The 24710-nt window shown below is 40.5% G+C and overlaps 1 protein-coding gene across 4 annotated transcripts in view; it reads left to right on the forward strand.

Moving 5' to 3' along the window:
* Window positions 1-350: 350 nt before the first annotated feature.
* The window catches only part of LOC136114578 (mothers against decapentaplegic homolog 2-like), a 65964-nt gene continuing 41604 nt past the window's right edge, over window positions 351-24710 (forward strand). For 2 of the 4 annotated variants that reach the window (XM_065859946.2, XM_065859949.2), the window contains exons 1-2: window positions 351-416; window positions 11352-11645. In XM_065859946.2, the coding sequence (XP_065716018.1) occupies window positions 11410-11645 (236 nt within the window). In that variant the 5' untranslated portion in view covers window positions 351-416; window positions 11352-11409. Of the gene's footprint in view, window positions 510-11351; window positions 11646-24710 lie in introns of all 4 variants that reach the window. The other 2 variants (XM_065859948.2, XM_065859947.2) reach the window with 2 other exon arrangements.

Raw genomic sequence — 24710 nt, forward strand, 5'->3', positions numbered from 1 at the left:
CACACAAACTCCCGCTCCTTTTCTCCGTTCCCGATCAACCACCCCTAGCGGGCGCGTGGGACAATGACTGACATCTAGCAGAACCAGTGAGCGGTGCCTCCACGCCCCGGCCGCGCGGGGCACGCAGCACCTCCCACCCAGCTTCATCTGCCTTCGCCTCGCGTCTTTTTTTTTTTTTTTCTGCCGCGGGCATTCCATTGGCGCCTCGATCCGCCATCGGCGGCGCGGGCCGGGCCTCTGCTCCCTTTGCCAAATCCTCGCTCGCTTGCTTTTCAAGTGAGGGGCGACGCAGCCAATGCGCCGCCTCCCCCTGGGGGCGGGGCGCGGCGGGAGCCAATGGGCGGCGGGGAGGGCGGCCGCGCAGGGGAATGCAGTGTCGAGGGAGGACAGCGGCCGCGTAGCTTGCCGAAGAAGAGGTTGGTCTAGCCGTGGTTTCGGTGCGTGGCCTGGCTGCAGCCGCGGGAGGGGAGCGCCGGGCTGCCGATCCGCGGGGACGGGGTCCCCACCAGGTGTGCGAGGCGATGGGCTGGGGTCTCTCCCCACGCCCTCCTCCCCTTTTGTTGTGATGGGCCCAGGCGGACCGGGACTGGGGGAGCGGGATGGAAGGGCGGCGTGAGACAGGGGGGTCGGCTACCGCCAGCCGCTGGGCTGGGGCTGCGTTAGGGGAAGCAGGGTGGGGGGGAAGGTCGTTGTCACCACCCACCGCCGGCACGGCGAAACAGCCCCCAGCGCCGGGCGGGGGAAGGTGGGAAGGGTCGGGTTGTGCCTCCCTGTGTATGGGGCGTGACGGGGCGGGGGGGCTGGGGGGGGAGGAGAACAATGGAGTTCTGCTTCTCTTTCCTCTCCTCATCCAGCTCTGCTCTTCTTGTGGAGCTCAGGTGTGCAAAGCTCTGTGGTGGGGGTGGTGGAGGAAGTTTAGCAGCGAGTTGTAAAGAAGCGTTGAGGGTCGCGATCCCTTTTGTCTGGTCCTATCCTAGTCCAGAGCCGTGGGTGTGAAATACATGCTGCCTATATGAGACGCGTCCATGCGAATGGAGATCAGTGATTTTCTTCATGGCTCTGGTTTTGATGCTGTAGTTGTTTATGCATTGTAAGATGTAAACAAACGTGATCTGTTAAGTGTTTCGTATACCCTGATAAAGCACATGGGAGAAGTGATAAATGCAGATAGTTGGTGTTCCTGCAGAGTTGTAGAGTTCCTTAGTTGTAATTTTTTTATGTGGGAAGTGAAAGGGAAGAGAAAAAGTGTGACGTTGTGTTGGGTTTTTTGTTTTGTTTTTATTTTTTTATTTTTTTTAGTCCTTATTCTGGGGAAATCAGAAAAAGGATGAAGAGCCCTTGTGGTAGTCTTGGAGAGCTGTTGAATTGAACAGCTGGGATTCAGACTGCAGCCTAGACTAGTGTCTTTTTGGTTGTCCATCACAGTTTTTGACTAAAAAAAAAAAATAACAAGCGTGTGTGTTGGTCTTTTCAAACACTTAAGAAGCAAGTGGATAGCATTAAGAAGTTTTACTTGCTGGATTTACCAAACAAGTATTTCTGAAAATGCTGCAGCTGGTGTATATTGGGTGTAGAGCTCATGTTACCACAGTTCATGGTTGTAAATGAGTCGGATTCCATCTGTAGCAAGAAGTTTATAATGACAGCTTATTAGTAGACTGCACATAACAGCAGGTTTGTCTGTTAAGTGTTTCTCTCTTAGCCTGGAGAGCTGTACTTTCAAACTGATTCATGACATTATTTCTGTTGGGGCTGGACTCTGTAGTGAGATCAGACTGATTAGTCTTTATTCTCCAGTTTGAAAAAAGAAAAACAACAAAAAACCTCACAAAAACCAACCCTCTTGTTGTGAAGGCTTTGTAGTAGGTTCTGGATAACATTGAATCTGAGCTCTGCTTGAGACTGAAGAGAATTCCTTAGCTTTGTATATGTAAAGAACAGTATGCGAAGTTTTAATTATTATAAAAAGTATTCTAGAGTTTTCAAATATATTCAATGCTGCCTTAATGACTGTACATATAAATGCCCTGTAATTGAAAGCATCCATTTATGGGCCTGACTTGCTAAGTGAGCTGTAAATTCTGCTTTTCAGATTGGATTTAATGACTTTTATCATAAAGCCACAAACTGTTTGTGAACTGTGCTGAGAGACAAACAATACCTAAGCTTACTTTGTCAAAATATTTGTAATTGTTGATTTGTTAAACTGAATTGCTTCAGGTCATGTGATGGGATTAGGTTTTTTGTAATAGAATGGAGAGTATGGGCAGCCCCGTGTTCAGTCCTATTTGGGCCAGAAGAAATTGGCTACTGCAGAAAACCTTCCTAAATGCTTTTCTCCACTTCCAGTAGCGAAACTGTGTTACAGGCAACATCTCAGATGATATTTTATTATGATTATTTGCTTTTGACAGCTGTAGTGTGAAGTGAGAGAGCAGCTCCTGGGTCTCTTATCAGTTTAGTCTGGGGCTCAAGCTTGATTTAATTATGCTGGAGCAATATGAGCTTAACATAAGATGCTCTTCTGGTGCAGAGTGAACTCTGATTATCAGGGAGTGGGGAGGCTGGTTTGCTTGAAGAACATTTACCTTAGGCCTGTTTTGAAAGTGAACTTGCATTAACTAATCGTTAAATACAATTGTTTGTGGTTTAGGAAAGTGGAGAAGCTACTAAGTTATACAGAAAAACTGAAACAGGTACCTGCTAATCAGTTCTGTGAATATTTCTGTCAGATTTAGCCCAGGAGTAATTTTATTTTCTGAAATAGTGGAACTGATACTTGCCTGTTACACGTGGAAAATTTTAGTCAAAACAAATGAGGTGAGAAGGGCTTCAACTGCTGTGGTTTGAAGTGCTTATTCAGTGCTTTTGTGGGGCTATTAAGGTCTTTTAGTTTTAAGGAGCAATATTGCGAGGTTGTTCATAATACTAAGTAGGTGGAAGAAGTTTGGTGCTTTGCAGAGACAGCTGGATTGGCGAGCTGCTGTTGTGGTAATTTTCCTCTTTTGTAATTCTAGAATTGCTAAAATACATTGGTCCTATTAGTAGTTTAATCAAAGGTCAGTAAAATTAACATCTCTTCTTTCTCATGTCTCCAGTTGCATGCAGTTTTAGTATACCTTTAATATGTGTGTTACAGTGTGCTAATTTTCTAATAGCAGTGTAGTTTTTCTTTATTACGTTTGTCTGTAGTTTGCAGCAGTCCTTAGTAATTGAAGAAAAATCCAACTTCTGAACCTTTCATAACACCACGATCAAGCTTCTTTTAGTTCTGTGTATGAGAAACATGAGTTTTCTCATTTGATTCATAATCAAACTTCATGAAATGAGTGAGAGGAAAAAAATCTACTTTCAAATTAGGTGGGTAATTCTGCTTTCAATGAGCTGTATAAAGATAATACAGTTATGCAGAGTTTCGAGATGCAATAGTAAAATCAACCTAAAAATTCCTGTGGAAATTAAGTCTGTAGATAGGCACGTTACAAAATCCTCATGCTAAAACTAACCCAGATGAAGCATTTTCTTCACTTCTGTCCCCCCAGATGACAAGCAACCTGCCTTGGACTTTATCGGTTTGTGTCAAAGCTTCAGAAAAGTATGTATGTGCCTGCAGGTTTGAGCTTCTCCACTAGGACAAAACCAGGTCTCTTTCATATGTGTTTGTAGGGGAAGAAGTTAAAGTATTATCCCTTCGGGAATCTCAAAAGGCAGTTTTTGGAGGGGGTGTGGTTGCAATAGAAGAAGTGAAATATCTTCTCTTGTCTGTTCTGTGGAGTTAACTAGAGCGTATCCTATGTGAAAGGGAAAAGACTGGCTTTGATTTTAATTCGAACTTCATAGAGAATTCAGGTTTCCTGTGTGTTGGGATCATGAACGTTGGGGAAACTTTCTCAGACTCTGCTGAGAATAAACTGTCTCCTCGATGTTTGGAATAACACAGCCTAAAGTATCCAGAGATGGATCATAAATTAGTTTTGCTTCCGTTCAATGCAAGATGAAATACTTGTTTTATCATTTCTGTAAGTCTAAATGACTTTGGATTAATATGAAAGAAATATGCAGTGCTGCATAAGCTATGTGCTTTAAAACTTTAGCTCTCATTACTGTTTAACCTAACATAAGGTCTTGATACTGCCTTAATTAGACTGTGCTTCAATTAATGTTGCCTTATTCTGAAACCACTAATATCACAGTGATGCATGTGAAGGGGAAAGGGTGGATATTTCTTCCTCTCCTAAAAGATCTGAAATATTGTGCACTCGTTGAAATCGATAAAGGATCTTATCCAAATTCCAGGATTAATGAAAAATTCTTTAAAAAAAAAAAATCACAAAACCAGGACTAAAATAGGGAGGAAATGAACTTGTAAACTCGCTCTCAAATGCCACATATTATTTTCTTTGACATTTTTTCCTCGATCTTCTTTCCTGGGGAACTTAACTTCTGTCTTCTTTATTCTGGGAGAGTTCTCGCAAATGAAATTCCTCTAAGCCAGAATACTTCTAGTGAAACCGGGAGAGATCAGATTTCTTTATTTCAAGTTTAAGATGAATAAGCAGACTGATATGAAATATGTTGCATAAGGCTTTAGAGTAAGTTAGCCAGAAATCACTTGATATGTTTGGTAGCACCAGTGTGTTTATAGTGTGTTCCAGATGCTCAGGAAAGGAGAATTTCCCTTGAAGATTTTAGTCTGCTAGCATGCTGCCCTTAAGGTTTTCTTCATCTTTCCTGCTTAGTTACTGCTGGGATCATGGACTTAATACTTGTTCCAGAGAGCTACAATAGAATGGAATAATAGTAGACATGACTCAAACTGTGACTTTAAAAGTTGCCAACTATGGACACCATTTGACCAACTATAGAAATATGCGTGCATCAGGAAGCGGAGATACATGACAGGGGCAGAGATGAAACGAATACCACCGAAGTCAGGCAATTTGTAAATTTTCCAGTATTAATCTGTTGGGAATAACAGTATGTGCTCCCTGTGTTCCAGCAATCTGAAGAAACACTCGGAACTCTCTGGGGAACAGAGCGAGTCCTCCTTTGAATATTCAAAGCTGTATTTTTAAGGTGTAATCCAGAGAACATGGCAAGGGATAAAATAGCAGAAGTTTTTTACTCTGTATCACACTGCTGCCTTGGTACTAATAGTTCAACTATAGTTGAACTCAGAAAGGGGTCTAAAAAAATCTGCTTACACTTAGTCCCAGAGTCTCAATATGTTATTATGTTGTAGTGGGAATAGTACATAGGAAGGTAAAAGATCAGATTTGGGCTGTGATGTTGGGCCTCAATAGAAGAGAATGAGCAAAGGAGAGACAGTGCAAAGAATAAGCAATGGTAAAGCACATTTAATGTCCTTAAAAGCAAAGGCTGTAAATGGGGACTTGGTTTTTGGAGATGGTTGGCTGTAGACTAGAAGGAAATCACAAAAACTATACTGTAAGGAGGAAGGGATGTTACATATTAAGCATGTATTTAATCTGTGACCACTTTGGCAATGTGGAAATGTTTTTGGCAATGTTGGCAAAGATTGTTTTTTGGGTGCATTTGGGGAAAAAGCTTTTTTTTTTTTTGTGGATGAGGAAAGCGTACATGGGAAATACTAGAGGAATGTTTTTAGAAAGAGGCTATTGTCAAAAGAGGCAATGTGTGAGAGGGTGATTCTTCAGGAACAAAGATCAAAACTCTCTATATTACTGTATCAATTTGAAGGCAAAAATTACAGGTGTTGAATTAAAACTGGTTTACTGGTCAAAAATGACATGCGGCAATGACTCTTAAACTCCTTAGTATAAACATGGTATCTGAGACCATCTAGGTGGATACGTTTAGAACCCAATGCAAATGTAGGGCTTCTCATTTTTGTTTGAACTCCTGCCAGATGTTCAGCAGCAGACATGTGCTGTCCACCTTCTATCTCCAAATTCCTTGTGAGGTGTAGATTTCTTTGTACTTTTAATTTTAATTATGATGTTGAGAGCTTTAGGGTAATATAATCAAAAAGATAAGTGAAAATATAACCACAGACTGATACAATTTTTCTGTGGTCTTTAGATCAGTCCTTATGCAATATCTTCAAGGACTTGTAATTAAATTGAAGTAGTAAATCTTTCAGGCTTGACATGTGTCCAGAGGAGCTTCCCAGACTATGAGCTGTGTTCAGATAATTTCTTTGTGACAAAAGGCTGATAGTCCTCTCTTTGAGAGAGGGACATGATTCAAATGTACAGAATCATGAAGCTTGTGGACGAGATGAATACACACAGTTCTTTAGCAAAGCTTGCAGTGGTAGAACAAGGGCCACTTTCTGATGCTAGAAAGAAATTGAATTAAAACAGCTAAAAGTACTTCTTTAGAGAAGTGGGCAGTTAAACTCTGGTGCTGTCTGCTGCAAGAGGTCGTGGAAGCAGGTTCAAAAAGTGGTTAGATGATTTTGTGGCCAACAGATCTGTAAACAACTACTAAAGGTAATAGGTAGGAATGAAGCCTTTAATTTCCCACTGGAACAGTTTAAGATGCTGAAGAATTATGAAGAGAATGGGTTACATACAACAGCCAGGTTCACGTGCTTTCCTTGAGTAGTGAATCCTTTTGCCACCTTTGGAGACAGAATACCCAGTAAGGTATTTCTTCTTAATTTCTTTATTGTTGCATTTTCCTGGCATAATTTGCATGGATCAAAATTGCTCTGAATTCAACCTAACTGTGCCTTATGCTTCACAGCGCTTTCTCTAGGCTTGGAGCAGAGTGTCACTTTTGCAAAAATTAAACTGGCCGAAATATTCTCCTGTGAGCATTCGTCACAAACGGCTGAAGTATTTAACCAAGTGAAGTCCTGCACTGCTTGTGTCACATTCTCTCTGCTCAGCCCCTCAAAGATATGGGGCCAATACAGGAATAGTTTACTGAAATTCTTATTGATACCCCTGGCAAATCCCTGACATGACAAAACAATAGCTAGAAGGAAGAAGTTAGTTTAATCCCCCCAGACTTTTAGTCTGCAGCTGTGATGTATGTTGTGTGTTTTTTGTTTTTTTTTTTAAAGCAGCTGCTAAGCTGCAATAATAATTGTAATAAAGGGCTCTTTAAGTGTGTCCCTTTTTTTTTTTTTTTTTTTTAATTTTTTGAAAGCAGATCAAACCTGTGCTTTCTGACAGCATCTGCAGAAACTGGATGAGCAAGTATCAGTAAGGGAACTGGTTAAAACTAAGTATAGTATCTGGAAATTTCATATTAGTTACGTCTGCGTGGACAGTCTTTTGGAAATGGGAAAAAAATGGGAAAAGAGGTATGTTTTTTGTAGTGTGGTGGGTTTTTTTGTGTGTTTTTTTTTTTTTTTTTTTTTGGTGGTGTTGGTTGTTTGTTTGTGTTTTTTTTTTTTTTTGGTGTGTTTCTTTTTTTCTTTCTCTCCTGAGTATGTCAGAATAGTATGGGAGTTCAAATATAAAGGAAAACTGAAATGTAAGGGGTTTCTAAATTCTTCCCTGCTGCAAGACTTAAAATATACATTTGAAGCAGGAAAGCAAATCTTAGTTTTAAAAAAAAATAAAGCACCAGAGAATCCACAAAGTTGTGTGTAGATCAGTGTTACCTCTTAAGGGAGAGAATACTGCAAAATTGGGCACCTCATCACAAAGGGGTATTGTAAAGCTGAAAAATAAGATAAAAGCATTGAGAATGTTTAGAGGGCCTGGAAGAAAAGGCAATTTACCCTGCTGGTAAATGAGACCCTTCTGAAGTGCATATTTTATAAGGCTGACAATCAAAGGAGTATTCCGGGGAATTAAAAGGTGTCAAATTTGAAGCTAAAGAACAGGAAATATGTATATTATGTGTCAGTGAGCTTGGCAAACGGAAGAATTATTGGTGTGTGGATAAGCAATGATACTGGGACTCGGTTGCATGTGTCTGTGTCACGGAGGCACCCCGAGGCTAGTTTAAGGGACAACAGGGTCCAAAACAACTTTTATTAAACCGGTGAGAAACAGGGTTTTAGCACTCCAAAAGTGACTTAAATATAGGTTCGGGTATCAGTTGAGGAAAATTATTAAGGGGCAGCAACTAGTACAACAGGCGGTCCACAGAGTGCGTGCACGTGGCTTCACCCAAAATAATGCCGGAACCGCCCGACTCCCAGAGGAGTACACACTTGCCTGAACACGGTGCGGGATTATTCTTAAAGAGATATAGGTACTCGTAGTGAGTACAGAAAGTGTACACTCGCGATTGTTCGAGGGTAAATTTATAATACACTCGCAATCCTGCGAGGGTTAATTTACTTACATGTGCAAATGTGCACGGAATACTACACGTGCTTATATGGAAGCACGGGAGGAAAATCCACTCGCGATTGTGCGAGGATAAATTTATAATATGCTCGCGATTGTGTGAGGAAATAATTTAAAGTACGCGTGCAAATGTGCACGGAATATTAATACACTCGCGATTGTGCGAGGAAATAATTTTATACGTGCTTGTATTAAGCACGGGAAGTTACACGTGCATGTGTGCACGGAAAGGATAAATATACTCGCAATCCTGCGAGGGGTTTTACTCACACACGTGGCGGCAAGGCAAGCGGGGTCTCCATCCCGGGGAGGGGGGCTCTCGGCGGCAGCATCTTCAGCTCGCAGCTCTGAGAGACCGGTGACAATGGGCGGAGTCTTGACGAGAGAGTCCCGTTTTTATACTGGCTGATCAGACCTGACTGTAGGCATTCTAGAAGCTTCTCTGCACCCCCACACCGTGTGTGGGGTGCCCCTGAAGCCTCCAAACATCCCCCACACTGGTCACAGGTGCCCAGCGGCTCACTGGGCCTTGGCAATCCCTTCTCCCAATGGCCCTGGCCAGGGTGCTCTGGGCCAAACAAAAGAAGCTGTTAGCTTCAAGTAGCAGAGAGAGGGAGATGTGCCTACTCCCTCCATACTGAAGGAGGTGGGGGGAGAGAGGGGGGTTTGCATTCTGCCACAGTCTGTCAGCATTGAATTAATATATCTGAGCAGATATTAAACCACCTATTGCTTGTATTCAAAACGGGATCTTTGCCACAGAAGAGTTTATCGTCTTTGGTTTGGTCTTTTCGAATTTCTTGCATATGCCTCTCAAGCATCTCATGTTTTCTTTGCTCAGACAGTGAGATCTTTTTTATAAAAAGCTCTGAGTAACTTGCCCAGGTGGAAACTAAGGATGGAGACCTGGACTTTTTATGGCTAGAAGCTGGTGTGTTGACTTGGCTCCTTATGAAACTGTACCCTGAGTGTCCTAGTCAGTGTTTAATTTGAAAAATGTTGGATATTGAGTTTATTTTTCTTGTGTTTGTAGCAGCCAGGGCTCCCGTGCAACGTTTTTGCGATCTGCAAAACCTGTAGTCTGAAATATTTGGGACAGTTATGTAATAATGTAACATTACTCAAAGAATAAAAGTTCATATTGTAGTCTTGTGTGAAAAGGAATGCTTTGACTTTTTACCAAGGCCTGTACTGACAGGACAAGGAACAAAGGTTTTAAACTGAAAGAGTAGGTTTAGATTGGTTTTAAGGAAGAAATTTTTTACTATGAGGGTGATGAGGCATTGGAACAGGTTACCCAAAGAAATTGTGGATGCCCCATCATTGGAAGTGTTGAAAGTCAGGTTGGACAGAACTTTGAGCAGCCTGATCTAGTGAACGATGTCCTTGCCCATGGCAGGGGGTTGGATTAAATAATTTTTAACAGAAACCATTCTATGGTTCTCTAATTTAGAATAGATTATTTTGAATGATTTGCATAAAGTTACCAGTGTTAATCTTGAGTCCCTGTTAATTGGAACCTCTATCTCTTTGACCCCAGAAAACTACAATTCTTGCTTCAGTCATATTTGTAGGTGCTCTCAGAAGCTCATTTTTGGAGGTATTTTCTAGTTGAAACTGAAATGTCATTGCTGCCAAATGTTTTGTTTTGTGGAAGTTGAAAAGTTATGATTTAAAGTTACCTGTAAAATATAATTTAGTGTTTGTTTGACCTGTTGATCCTTACTGAAACTGCAAAGACATGACAAGGCATAAATTAGCCATGAATACTGTAGCCTGAAGTATCCCAAATAATCCATGCTGTTTTGCAGATGGAAAATTTCAATAAGATGAAGTTCATACATTTTGGATAGAAATGAGGCATGTGCCTGTACAGGATGGGGAGACATGTAAGCTGCCTTCAGATCTCAAATTAAGTAGCCTGAAGGTAGTGTTAGCTCTTAGCTGAACTAATTTACAGAGCTTGGAAATAAGGTAACTTTCTGGAGTTCAAATACCCATTTGCTGCCTGGAAATAAGGTTGTTTTTGACTTTAACCCATAGGGCCATTACGTCCTCAAGCAATTTCTAACAGCTGTCTGCCTGAAATAATACGGTTTATTTGAGGCTTATGTTTTAGTACCTCAAACTAGCCTAATAGAAGCTGTAAAACCATTTTTTTTTTTCTTTTTTTTCTTAAATGGCTATAATTTTTCTTCAAAATGATTTGAAGCGCAAATTGCAGCGAATGCTAAATATAACCCAAGTTTCGGCATCCCTTCTAATCTTTCATTTTGTATAAACATCCTGATCAGGTAGTTGATACTATCAAAATTGAGAACGTGATTCTACTACTCAGGTGCCTGCAAACTAAGACTTTAAATATCCTTTAATGAATTTTGAAAGACTTGATGATTTTTAGGTGCTGCCAGTTGAGAAGTTTCATTTTCTTTAGGCCATTGAGCTCTAGTGCGAAAGATGAGAATAAGCTTATTACCAAATTTATGAGTGAATTTCAAATCAGTGTCCCCAGTGAAACAGAAATTGCTAGCTATTTAAAATATGACAAAGAAAATGAGAAGAGGCTTGTGAAATGGTTGGCTATTGGAAGACTTCTATCAAGCTGTAATTACTAAATGATATTCAAAATGCAATTTTGCTTGCGAAGTTAATTTGGAGATGGGCAGAACATGCATATATGTGTATGTAATTTGTCAATCATGTATGGAAAATATTAATAAATGGCTAAAATGAACCAGCCTAGGTGCAAAGTTAGACTCGAGTTAACTTCTGTGTTTTCTGGAGTTGATTTAAAGCAGGAAAGACTTGAAGAAAAAAATAAATGTAATCCAACAATAACCTTAACCGTTGAAGAGTCTGCAGCAAACTTGCCTTTTAACTTTATTGGTGAAGTTTTGAACCATGATGAAGACTATTTCTGAACCATTATCTACCTTGTTTTGGGTTGCAGTGTCCTGTGGCATTTGTTAATGAAAGGTCCTAAGCAAGATATATTAATATTTGTTTCATGTGAAACCTCAGTGCTAATGTTTCTGTTTTGGTTTGTGTTTTTAGGGATCGGACGGGAATCTCTTATTTTATTGTTTGCTGAGTGTTCTTTCTGGTGAAAGTTATGTCATCCATATTGCCATTCACTCCACCAGTGGTGAAGAGACTCCTGGGATGGAAAAAATCTCCTGGTGGCTCTGGAGGGGCTGGTGGCAGTGAGCAGAATGGTCAGGAGGAAAAGTGGTGTGAAAAAGCAGTGAAAAGCTTGGTCAAGAAGCTGAAGAAAACAGGACAGCTGGATGAGCTTGAGAAGGCAATTACCACTCAAAATTGCAATACAAAATGTGTGACGATACCAAGGTAAGTACTGTTGTGTTTAAAGTTGTTACAACCACTTAAGAAACAACTAAATGGATGTTTAAGCTGTCCTGTGAACAAGTGACTAAAAAATCAGTTGGATGCTTTTGATTGTTTAAAACATTTTGGTTTTACATAGTGCTTGCTTGGAAAAGTCACAGTTTCTAATAGTAACTTTACATTTCAATTTTCATTATTATGTAGATTCCAATTTGTTTGTATTTTGGTGGTGCCTAGCACAGCTCTTAGTTTGTAGCACTGCCTTATGGTTTTATTTAATAGTTCTGTCTATAATTGGAGGGGAAAACTTGAATCTGCTCTGCCACTTTAAAAAAAAAACCAAAAACCAACAACCAACCAAAACCAACCAAACCCCAAAACAAAAAAAAACCCTAGTTTTTCCTTGGTCAATACTTCAGTCATCTAATTTTTTTCAATTGTATATGGTAGTTATTTTAAGTCGTACAAGCTGCATCCATTCTCCCTTCTGAAGGGGAATTTTCTCTTTGGAGGCAGGTTGTCTGAAGGTCAGTTTATTTACTTCAATTATTATTTGTTATTGGTTAATGAAAATGCTTTTTATTTAATAACCTGGAGTATTTCTAGAACTGCTCTTCTGCTCCTGATATGTATATACATCTAGGTGAATGACTTGCATTCTACCCCTTTGAATTTCTCAGCTTAATTCATAGCAACTGCTGTGTGAGAGGCAAGGGTTATGTTTGTAAGTATAATGCAGTCTGCTCTTGATTCATGCTGTACAGAAATCCCACTAAGGTGTGTGTATAAGCTCATTATGTGTGACATAAGTATCAAATCACAGGTATGTTTTTCTAGGAAGAAGCTAGAGGATCTGGTGGCACAGGAATATTCTGGGCACTTAGCCCATTGACACTTATTTTCTCTCCCCTAGAAAGTATTTTATCTGGTTTATGAACTTAATTTTTCTATTAATACGTTCGTCCCAGTTACTTTTAAACTTTATATTAATCATAGTGCAAATTAGATTAGACTGGTGTCAGTAATGATTTTCATATATCAAATGTGTTATAGCTGTTATTTGATAATGGTTTTAGCATTCTCTTTTAGATTTGACACAGCTTTCTGGGACAAATCATGAGTATGCTCTGAATGAATGACTACTTTAATTCTGTTCTCTCTCTTTTCTGTTCACCTTTTGTTTTCTCTGCTGCCCTCTGCTTGTATTTTCTTCCCTAGAGCAGTCCCAAAATTCTCTGAGTTTTCCTTCTGCTTTCTTCCTTTTGCCAGCTGGAAAAAAAATCAGAAATAAAATATTTGAGCTTTCTTGTCTTGAGTGTATATCAGCAGACTGAGATTGGAACCTGTAGGGACATGGACTTTTTTGAGTTGACATGTGATGACTCTATGATTTTTTTTAGCAAGTCTTTACCATGACGTGTCAACGTGGAAGTCACGGACTAGTCACACGATCAATATGATCAGATAGTAGTCACTTTATTAGCAGAATAATCAGACTTATATACGCTATTGGCTCCCTTATTATGCGATAGCTAGAATCTGATTGGTTGCATGCACTGTTAATGAGCTGTTCGCGCGTCCTTAAACCGTTTCTGCTGGCTCAGTCCTTTTTGGTCTGCGACCACCAACTCCCTCCATGGCATCCTGTTTTTTCAGACAGGCGTCGGCCACGTATACTTGCCGTTCTTCCTCATTTTTCTGCTGCATAAGCTTGTATCAGCATTTCTTCAACCTTGATTTATCTTGCTGCATCTTTGAGGCCTGCACTTTACAGGCTAATCAAGTTCATATCTAAAGTGTTTGGATTGCTCACTACGTGTCCTTGGTCTTCTAAAAACCCCACAATAACAGAGACAAAATGCTTAATTGTAAGGCGTTTTGTATGATAGAAGGTCTATGTCATGCAGAGATTCACTTGATATAAAATGTCTAATATTTAGAGCTCTTAGAGAGGCTTCCTAGAGCTCTCCTGCAGAGGTACTGGAGCAGTAAATGTTATTACTTCAGAATAGTTGTTGTTTATATTTAATTTTGAAGATGATGTTAGGAGATATAAACCAAATGCCAATTTATCATTGTTTTCCTAGTCTACTTGTCATCTGTATTTGACTATCTCCTCCTGCATGCATGATTGTTTTGTGTTAAGGTAGATAGAGTAAATAATTATTTAAAACAGACTACGAAGCTCGGTTTTACTCTGTATAGGCTCCATGTTGTGACCAGCAATCCTTGCTGGGCTGTGATGGACAATTTTCCTCTACCCTCTAGTCTGCTGTAAAAGACTGGACCTGGGTTTTATTTTTCTTTACTACCTTAGGAGAAGCTGGTAGCTTAGAGAGCGCTTCAAGTGGTTTTGGCTCTTACACAAGGTTTAAAATTAAACTAAGAAATGGCTTTGGTATTAAGGGATGAGATATCAGGGTTGCCAGCAGCACTATACAGAATTATTGAGTTTTATAGTTGGCTTTTGGACTGTTGATATAATTTCACTTTAACAGCAGTAATCTGGGTTTCCAAGAAAGAACAAATGTCAACTCAGTACTGTAATGACTTCTGGAGATTCTTGGTCTTGGATTTACTAAGTTAATGAAACTGCTGCTTGAGACCCACTTTAATGAATGTCTTCAATGATCTGCAGATCAGGAGGGAGAAATAATAAAATGCTGAATTTGAAACTTTGTTTTCTTCCTAATCAGCAGGAAGTTTGAGGTGCTAAACTGCTGATATGTGGTTCTGATGTGATCTTACTTTCCACGTGTTCTGTGTGGGGAGGGTTTTTGTGTTTGGTTTTCTATGTGTGTGGGTTTTTTGTGTGTGTGTGGTGTTTTTTTTTTTTAAACTAGCTTTAGATTTAATTAATAACACTGTTTAACTCAGCATAGATAGTGACAAATATTGTGGAATGCTTCTGTTTGCAGCTGCTGTCAACAGAAGTTTCAGTTGTGGTTTCACGAATTTCTGGTCCCCTTGGAGATTTCCAGCAAGTTTGATACAGTACTTCGTACTTTTTCATCATTGAAACCTAAACCAGCTAAAGGCCTACAAGCTTTTTTTTTTTTTTTTTTCCCCAAAGCTGAGAGCAAAAATTGAATTAAATTGCCTCTTAAGAAATCTGAATATTGTCATTGATAACCCTGCTGCAATTTGGATTGTTCTGTTTCTGTGCTGTTTGTCTAGGTAACTACGTGCTTAGTGAGGCTCATACTGTGTGTACTATGCAAAAGCTACTCGTTTGGTAATTAACACAACGTGGGCTAATAGAGGTTCTGAGAAAGCAGAAGCAAACATATAGTGGGTGTTGGCATTGCATAGCAGGGGTGCTTAGCTCTTCGTAAGTGGGTCAGTAATCTAGAGCAGAGGCTAAATAAGTACAGAGGTCCTTTTGACACTGGCCCTCTAAGTAATTTGTAGTTATCTCACTGAATCCTTCCAGTGAGCCAGTGGGATTCTAATTGCATAATTCCTGTGTATCCTGAAACTAAACGTTGGCACATGAGCTCACTTTTCTAAAATATGTAATGAATTTGGTAGAGTTTCAGATGTTACCTTTATGCTCTCCCTTGCAGTTTCAACACAAATGGAGCACAAGGAGGAGTCAGTGAAGAAACAGAGCATGAGCATCAATTTATAAAATAATTCTTCTAAGGGAGTAGTTTCTTCCTTATTATCGTGGGCTGTTCTGTTGAAATAAATACTTTGTAACTAGGGATAGCTAAAATCAAGACTTTAACAAACCAAACTATGTCATGAATAGTCAACAGGTATATTCATAGTCTGTCTACATTATTTAAGAGGTTGTTTCAGTGGTGAAAGTAGGGAGTATTGGAATCCAAACTAGGGAAACACAAATTGCTCTTTTCAGTGTCCCAGTATTTTGCTGTGATCAGCTTTTCTGTCTTAAAAAGAATATAGACATCCTTTGCGCTTGCTTCTTGCTGCCTTTAAGTAAGACCAAAATGCACTTGTTTTCATAAAATGCCTGATAATGTACAACTAACAAGAGTTTAGTGGGAGTAGGTTTGGGTTAATGTTGACCTGGGATGTTGTAGCTCTTTTATTTTTTTTTTTTTAAATGTTAAAAAAAAAAAAAAGCTAAGGGAAGCGTTGCATTAAGACTCCTTTGCGAAGTTTTATGTTCCTCTAGAACATACATATCTGAAATCTAATGCAGAACTGTGTCCTTCCTGAGCTGTAACTGCTTACATCCATATCACATGTTGAATTCTGCTTCTATGCCAACATTTGGGAAATTTGACAACTGTGGTAGAGTCTGTTATAAGATGTCTATAATATCTGTTTTTCTCTTTTCAGATGTTTGTGTACTTATCTCAGTACTGTAGAAGGGTTTGACACAGCATCAAATGACTTCCTGTAGATTCTTAGGTGAAAAGCAGCGGTTGCTTCCAGTGCAGAGAGAAGGGTAATTCTCCTGTCAAACTCTTGCTTTCCAGCCTGCTGTGCCGTAAGAGTTTTAGAAAGTATTATCTGAAAAAATGCTTTTTCTTGCTTAACAGTTCAATATATATGTAGAAAATGTAGTCTTATCTGTGCCCTCTGCTCTTCTTGCTTAACATGAGGACAGTATCCCTGTGCTATGTTTCCTGTTTTTCAGAAGCTTATTTTTGCTTTATTTTCTGACTGAAGTGAGTGAGCAAGAGGGACTCAAATCCTGCCATTGTTTTTTGAGCTTGTTAGGATGAAATAGCAGTATTTTAAAGCCATACCTGTTGCATATCTTTCACTTCAACCAATAGTGTAGGTTGGTAACTTTTTAAAAGGCTATTACGGAACAAATCACACTCTGATTCTCCCAAGGAAATAGCATGGTGATGGTATTTAAGCGTTGTGTTCAGAATGTCTTTTTAATATTTTTTCCTTAAGAAAGTAAAAATGTGGTAGTATATATTGACTGCTTCTGAAGGCTGTAATGTGGGGTTTTTTTGTGAAGCAAAAATCTACAGGAGTTTCTTTTCCATGTGATTTCTGAGTCTAAAAGGCTGTTCTGGGTGTTCAAGTGACTAGTACTATTGACACTTGACAACTTTTCTCATACTTGTTTAAAATGTCCAGGAAATAAATCCACTACATATTAATGTTTTTGTATTTCTGCTGTGAAGACTTTGGATGTGTTCACTGGAAAGGTGTAGCAGGAGAATCAAATTGCCCTTGCTCTTCTCAGTCCTGTAATTATGGTAGGACTTGAATGTTGTCTCTATATCCTCTGTAAAAGACTAAAAGAAATTCTCAGTGCTTTCTAAGTGTCATGCCAGGCTCTGACCTCCACAGGGCAGTAAGGACAGAACGATGGTGCTTTGCAGTGGTTTCCTGTTGTGTGTGACATCTCTTCATCTCAGAGTTAGCCTTGTGCATATGTACTCTGCTGGCAGCTTGCCATGTACCTTCCTCTTAGTAAACAGTGTTATGTAGCCTAACTTTTGAGCCTAGAAAACAACCAGGCAGCTGCTTCCCAGATGAATAGAGTCCACTTTTGTTGCCTGAATGTGAAATGTGAAAAGATGATCCTGCAAGAGAAACAGTCTGCTGTTGCTGAAAGCGACAAGTGCAGAGCAGTTGACTTCAGAGGTATTTTTTTAGTGTCTTCTAATCTGTGTTGAGATAATTTTACAATGACAGCTTTCAACTGGTCCATGTTCTTCAGTGCATAGAGAGAAAAAGAGGATTCTGAGAGACTGCACCAAATTCCTTGGGGTCTTTCTCAGAGCTGGTATGACACAAGCAAGCACCTGGCTTTCCAAGACCTTTTCCTGCTCAAAGATAAATGGGGCCAGGTCGTCTTAGTTTCTAAATGTTCAGGATGGTGTAGGCAAAAGGATGCTGGACCTAATTACATATATGTAAAATGACATGTGCAAGCTCTAGGTTGCAGGACACCTTTAGGTGCTGCATGAACGTGAATTTTAATTTCCCATTATATGTCAAGTTTGACTTCAAGTCTTTATGAAAACTAATTTCTAAACTGGAGGTTAGCAATCAGTAGGATAGCATTGGTAACATTACTTGTTTTTGAAAACTACTCTTATACATTTCCTTTAACTACAAAACTGTTAAAAATTATAGCCTCAAATTACATTGTGCTTGCTTTCTCCTTTTTGATTAATAAAATCAGTATATTTAAGTAGAGTAGGATGCAGGATTAATATGAGTGTAAGATAATGCTTTTTTTTATAGCATATTTTTCCTCTACCAACGTTCCTACTTGAATGGCCACTAAGCAGCAGGACCTTATTCTTGATATCTATATACAGAAAAATATGCGTGCATCAGTAGGATACTGCCCAGACACTGCGTATTACAGAGACCAGGGCCTTGGTCTAGTCTAAGTCATTCTTTAGAAGATGAATTTGAAGACTTAATTAAGTTGTTTAGCCTTCTAATGTAGTGTTGGTTGAAATTAAGAATAGCGATTGTGTTCAAGTGTGAGATTTTATCAAAGGTACTAAAACATGATTGTTGTTTTGATTTGCACAGCTGTGACTGATGTTGGGGACTGAGTTGCCGCGACGAAGTTTAAGCTTTAGTTTAGACATAGCTCAGGTTACAGCATCTTCTGATTGATGTCATCCTGAAAAAGAAAGTCTTAGAATATTAAACAAGGAAACTTAGGGCTGCCAGTTTTAAGCTTGTGCAATTCAGGAAGCCACGTGACTTATCCACATCATTTCCTACAGAGTCGGCATGCCAAGCAGAAAGTATTGGCATGTCATTTGGGGTAGGTCAACGTGTAAAAATATAAATGCACAAGATAGTTAGCCAATAGCAAAATGCTGCATAGTTGGAAAGAGCTTGTCTCGAGTCAGGAGGAAAAATTGCTGTCATTTTTCAGTCTATAAATTGAGATGAATTTTTGTGATAATGCCTTCACCTCCCTGGTAAAAGCTGAATTATTTGGTTAGGGAGTGCACGTTGTTCCCATTGGAGTATCGGTGATATGGAAAGCAAATTTAGGGGCATTGGAAGTTGTTGGAATATGTGGGAATTCTTTAGCTTCAAGATGCTGTTGCTCCTCACTAGGATTGCCTTAATGGTAAGAAGCGGGAAGAGTCAGAATCAAAAGTAAGCGTTAAAGCTTGGTTGAGTTTATATGCCATTAATTGTTTGGTAGGTTAACAACTGATGCTGAGGCTGTTGAATTTTAAGCAAATGAAAAATAACTACTTGTGATTAATTTAGCAGCTTACCTGCTCAGCAGATCCTGGTACTGAGCTCTAACTAGGAATAGTAATATCTGTATCTGACATTTCATGCTACTGTTAAGACGATGTGTTGATCGCTCAGGAAAAATAAGTTAACCGTGCTTTATTGTCATATCGAGGCCCAAATTATCTCATAAATAGTACTTATTTTTCTCCAATAAAAGAATCAGGGCTTTAGTTAGCCCAAGTCAATGCTAAACTATTCCCTGTCTTGCTCTGGTATAATTAGTGGTTTTATATCAGCCCAGCTATTCGGTGTGGCAAAGATTATTGGGTTTTAGTTTTATTGGTACTGTTTTTGCTTGTGTAAATGTTTTATGATAATCAGAGCAGTTTTACAGGAAAAACTTCCAAAATTGTGTAGCTCAGACTGTTAGTCTAGGAAGAATTTATAGGATTAACAACATGCTGCAGTTCTGTTGCTTCTCCATCTTTTGAACACAAATAGCTAGTTAACAGGTTCCCTACTGATTTAATCCTGTTTGGAAGCTACACCTCCTAATTTAATAAAAGCAATTCCCTGTATTTTGTTTACTACTTGTTTCTGTTGGCTTATTCTGACTTGGTTGCAGTGCTGGTTGGCGGAAAGCTTTTAAAATTCATAACATACAATGCAATAATATCATCATGAGCGGCTTTCTTTGGCTTCTGTTGTGCTGTATTGTTTGAAACAGACTGGCAGGATATGAGAGAACAACTGGGAGCTGGAGTAAGTTCACATCTCAATGCATATGCTTCAAAATTGGCAGAACAACAGTGAAATTGGGGAAATCCCCTTGGTCAAGTGCTGAACAGTAAACTGACTTCAGCTTTTGTTCGGAAGATTCCCCAGATTGTGGTGTGTGTTGTGTGGTGTTTGTTTTGGTTTGGTTTTTTGTGTTGTGTTTTTTTTTTGTTTGTTTGTTTTTCTTTTTTCTTTTTTTTTTTTTAATTCCAAGCAAGTTTCAGTTGGTCAAGAATTGAAGGCTTTCAGTTGGAGTCTTTTTTTTGTAATTGTAGCAAAACTGATCATTTATTTGGATGCTTAGGTTATCTTTTCTTAGGTACTGGATAGAGTGAAACCTGATGTGAAAGTAGTAAACTTCTAGTTTTGCTTAAATGCAGAATTTCAAAGTCACTGTGAAGTTAAATTGATGAGTTATGTCCCAGAACTGGTCTTCACTTCCTCTTACTTTTGTGGGAGGCTTCAAGTCAAGTTCCTCTGATATTTGAGGTTATTTTAACTCATACTGTAGTTTTGAAATTTTGACTGAAGAATGTGGAATCTTTCAGCTTTGTGGCATGGAAAGTTGCGTTTGAAATGGCGTTTGTCTCTTGGGTGTTTGCTTGAAAAAAATCTTTTAGTAGATAACTCAAATAATAATTTAATGGACTCCAGCTACAGTTTCCAGGAGCACCTTGCTGTGTTTGCATAGCCTACAGCAGTGCAGCCTCCAATCACCAAAGCTTATTGATAGTTTCACTGTTTTTCTGTAATAAATCTCCCTTTCTGTTATAGTGGGGGGACTTAAATGTAAACTTCATGGCCATATCAGGGGAAGAATTCGAGTGTGCCCATTCTGATCAATTCTGCAAAGCTAGTATTGAAAATACCTTTAGTTCCTTTGTATCTAAATTTTGAGTGTTTGATGTTTTGCATTCTGTGTACCTGTCTTGCAGACTGGTGCCTTGTCTAAGCACGGTTAGTGTTGGAGAATGGCTTAAAAATAAGGGACAGTTGTACGAGCAGAAGCCTGTTCTGAAGGCCTTAGCATAAGTAGCAAGACTAGGCCGCAGTGGGAACCGCTGACTGTTTCAGTAAAATCAGCAAGGTCACTGAGACCTTGGCTGAGTTTCACAAACAGCTTTCAACAGCACAAGAATGTAGAATAAGCATAGCTAGCAGCTGCAAGTAGGAGGACCATGCAAATGTACTGTTAGAGCTTAAGCCAATTACTAAGTGACAGGTATGCATAATTATCGTGAACTGTATATGCTGTTTGGGCTAATAAATCGAACTATGCTTTATCACTCATATTGAGTCGACCTGCGTGTTCCTCCGCCGCTCAAAAGTGGCGCCCGAATGGGGAGCTGAAGTTTCCACTCGAAGCGGCGGATGCAGAAAAGCACCGGTTAGCAGCGAACCAGGGGGCTAAGATCGACCGAACGCTGATCGACGCGGCGTGTCGTTCTGAAAGCCTGGACCGTCCGAGAGGGGTCCACCGTCTGCAGGGGCTACTGGAAAGGCTGCAACGCAGAAAAGCACCGGTTAGCAGTGAACCAGGGGGCGAAAGGCTGGACCGTCCAAAAGGGGTCCACCGTCTGCGGGGGTTATTGGAAAGGCTGCCACAAGGTTAACGAAGATAATAAGGATTACAAAGATCACGAGGATAACGGGAAAAGAGAAAAAGTTGAAGTGCTGGCGACATGGATCTCGAGGTAGCCCTAAATTTATTTCAGTGCTTTTTAGAAAAGCGGGATGTAGATTGTATCAAGCAGCTATCGGGGTTAGTTACGTTAGGAAGAGTGAAGTTATGGAGCAAAACGTGTTTTCTGAAGAACAGGCCATGGTTGGGCTCCTCCTGCGTATTCTCTCTGTGGGGGGACTTGAATGGGAAGAAAGTAACATTCGTAGACTGTCAATTTGGGAGAAACCGAGAAGGCTTTTAAACGTTAACTTTGGGATGATAAAGGGCAGAAATTATGGAATAAGGTCAGCAATGGAGATGATAAAGAAGTTAAATCATTAGTAACTACATGGAAGCTTATAAAAGATTTTAAGGCTGAACGATCTGCTGCTGCTGCTGCAGTTTTTGTAGTGTTGCGGCCTGATAAGAATCCTGTGAAGCTGTGAAGTTTACCCGGTTCGTGTTTTTGATACCCTCCCTATTCCATCCCCTGCTGTGCTTTCGACACCCCTGATAGCTCAGCAGTCCGGGGTGGGGGGAGGAAAAATACCGAGCGGGTGGCCTCCTGCACTATTACCCAACCCTGGTGAGAACAAGTCTAGAGGATTGGAGTCAGACAACTTGCCCAAGGAACCTGTGAAAGCTGAGAATGCTAAAGTCGTAAACAAGTGTACTGTCAGTCCTTTTACCAATTTGTATCTGCCTTTACCGTCTGTTAACCCTCCAACTTCCACGAGAGAGCAGAAGGAGTCACTGGATAACAACTGGGCAAAAGAACTGTGTGAAAGATCAGATCAGCTATTAGCGAGTGAATCCAAGAGTCAGTAATATCAAGCTATGAGAGAGGTGCCTGAAACCAACAGGGCGGCCAAATCATTTGCAACTATTAATCAGGGTCCCAATGAGAATTACATGCAATTTATTGGCCATCTTCAAGAGGCCATCAATAAGCAGGTTGAAAACTTAGAAGTTAAGGAAGCACTGGTGTTGAAATTAGCAGTAGAGAATGCTAATGTTTGCTATCAGCATGTTATTTGCGGGTTTTACAGTACATATTACGTGCTTCTGTGTATTGCCTCTCTGAAAAATCAAGCAGCTTGTCAGGAATGTGAGTTAATTGTTTTACTGGTTGTTGTTAGAATTGTTTCTTTGTGGTATAAGTACACCGTAAAACTTTCTCCCCACTTTTCCCACTCACGCTGCAAGCAGCCCTGTGCTTCCCCCCCCTCCCTCCCTCTTCTCAAGATTTTTACTTGCAAGATGGGGTCAGAAATGATTGTTTTCAGTTGTGTTCCTAAAAAATCGGCATTGGGAGGTCTTTTAAAACATAGGAAAGCACTCGGACAAGAAATCATTAAATCATTTCAGACAGTTGTACAGGCGGGGCGATTTGAACTTCAGCAAGCTGGGGGAGAATTGACTGATAAAACACAGGTCAGAAAACTTGTTAAAGTCTGCAAGATGCTTTCCTTATTAACCTGTTTTCTTTGTGGGTATCTGTTTAAGCATGTTGCAATTTTGGTAGGTCTTTGTTATATGGTACGATAAGTTCACAGTCTGTTAAATCATGAGAATCCGTTGACTCAAAAAGTGCGTTTTGTGATATTACAGAAGATCATGAGTAATTTAGCTCTTTACTGCGTGAATGTGATGGTAGAATTTTTGTGTGTAGTAGTAAGGGCCTTGCCTGGTCCAGCTTGCTGCGGCGGCGGGGGGGCGGGTGCCAATGGGGCTCCAGCGCGCACTGACCTGTTTTGTCAGGGAGACCCAGCGGTACCTCTGCCTGGCTGAGCAGTAGGCAGTTCAAAGGTGCAATGCAAAAATTGAGAGATTGTCTTAAATTAGTGTAAGTGTGATCTATCTGCATAATTGAACTTGGTATTTGGTTTTCATATCTGAACTCAGTATTTTAATTTGCATATTTCTATTTGGTACCAAAAGAATTTTGTTTGGGGAGATAATTACAAAATGGAAACCGGTTCCACTGCTAAAATACCACCTTGCTCCCCCTTAGGATGCATCCTTATGCATTAGAGTAATTGCTTATATTGTTAGCTAGTAACTTTGAGACCAGAAAAGAATTGAAATTGTTAAATCTGCTTTGCAAAAAAATAAAAAAAAAAAAAAGAGAGAGAGAGAGAGAAAAAATGCTATGATGAACTTGGTATTGTATGAGGTTGTATTTAAAAGTTGCTAGAATATGAACTGATTTGGAATCTAGGAAAATGGAATAATGCATTGATGCTTAATATATTGTGTTTTGACATCTGTAAATTGTAAAAGGTAAATGGGGCTGAGGAATGTAACAACTGTTGAGCTAATTGGAATTGTGTATAAAACTCAGGTCATTGCAACCAAGGAGTTTGCCAGAGCCTCCCACTTCGTACCAGTGATTACACCAGCTGCGTGGCCTTGAACTGTAGCCAGAAGAGAGAGAGAGAAAAAACAAACTAAAAACAAAAAACAAAGAAACAAAAAAACCGTGGTTGCCTGCTGCTAAGTGGAGAAAAGGGGGGCTTTACTCCCCCTGCTCTGTCTTTATTTTTCCTGGAGTACTGTCATTCATCGGCTGAAACTCGAGACTAGCATTCAGTCAGCTGATCGGAGCCAGCGCAGCGAGAGCCAGCGAGGTACAGTCGACCACGAGTTTTAGCCGAGATTAGGAAGCTCAGAGGGAAACGTACAGGGACAGCGTGATTCCCGGCGGTCCCGATCCTCCAGAAGCCCCGGCAGCCATTGTGAGAGAGCGGCTGACGTGGCGGGGGGCGTTCCCACGGTGACGGCGACCACACCTCCTCCCCTTGCCTTGAAAAAGCCTTTGGGAGGGCAGAGACTAGTCACTGCCCACCAGGTGCAGAGAGGAGCAACCAGCTTGTGCAGAGAGGAGCAACCAGCTTGTGCAGAGAGGAGCAACCAGCTTGTGCAGAGAGGAGCAACCAGCTTGTGCAGAGAGGAGCAACCAGCTTGTGCAGTGGGTGTGGTAGCTTGTGCAGCAGGGTGCAGAGAGCACTTGTTGCTTGTCAGTCTAACTTATTGCCAGTGTCCCAGACTGCTGATGACCATGGTTGCCTCCAGAAGGACAGCTTGTCTCAAAAAGACTGTGGCAACGCAGACTGAGGCTCTGTCCCGAAGGGTGGCTGTTCAGGTCTCTGGCTGCAGGGAGTGCTAGAGCCTGCTGCTGCCAGAGGAGGGAGGCCAACACTCCACCTGTGTGAGCTGTGAGCAGGTGCAAGATCTGCTCAACATGGTTGTGAAACTTAAGGAGGAGGTTGAGATGCTGAGGTCCATCAGGGAGTGTGAAAGGGAGATGGACTGGTGGAGTAACACCCTGATGTGCCAGTCAGAAAGGCCCCAGGGAGGTACCCCCGAAAAGGAGATGGACCTCCTGCCCTCTCAGACAGAGGTGGAGGTCCTGAGACAGCCCCACCCTTGTTGCTGTCAGGCAGAGGTAGGGGACCTAAAAGACA

The sequence above is a fragment of the Patagioenas fasciata genome, chromosome W, assembly GCF_037038585.1.
Source record: "Patagioenas fasciata isolate bPatFas1 chromosome W, bPatFas1.hap1, whole genome shotgun sequence".
Classification (NCBI taxonomy): domain Eukaryota; kingdom Metazoa; phylum Chordata; class Aves; order Columbiformes; family Columbidae; genus Patagioenas; species Patagioenas fasciata.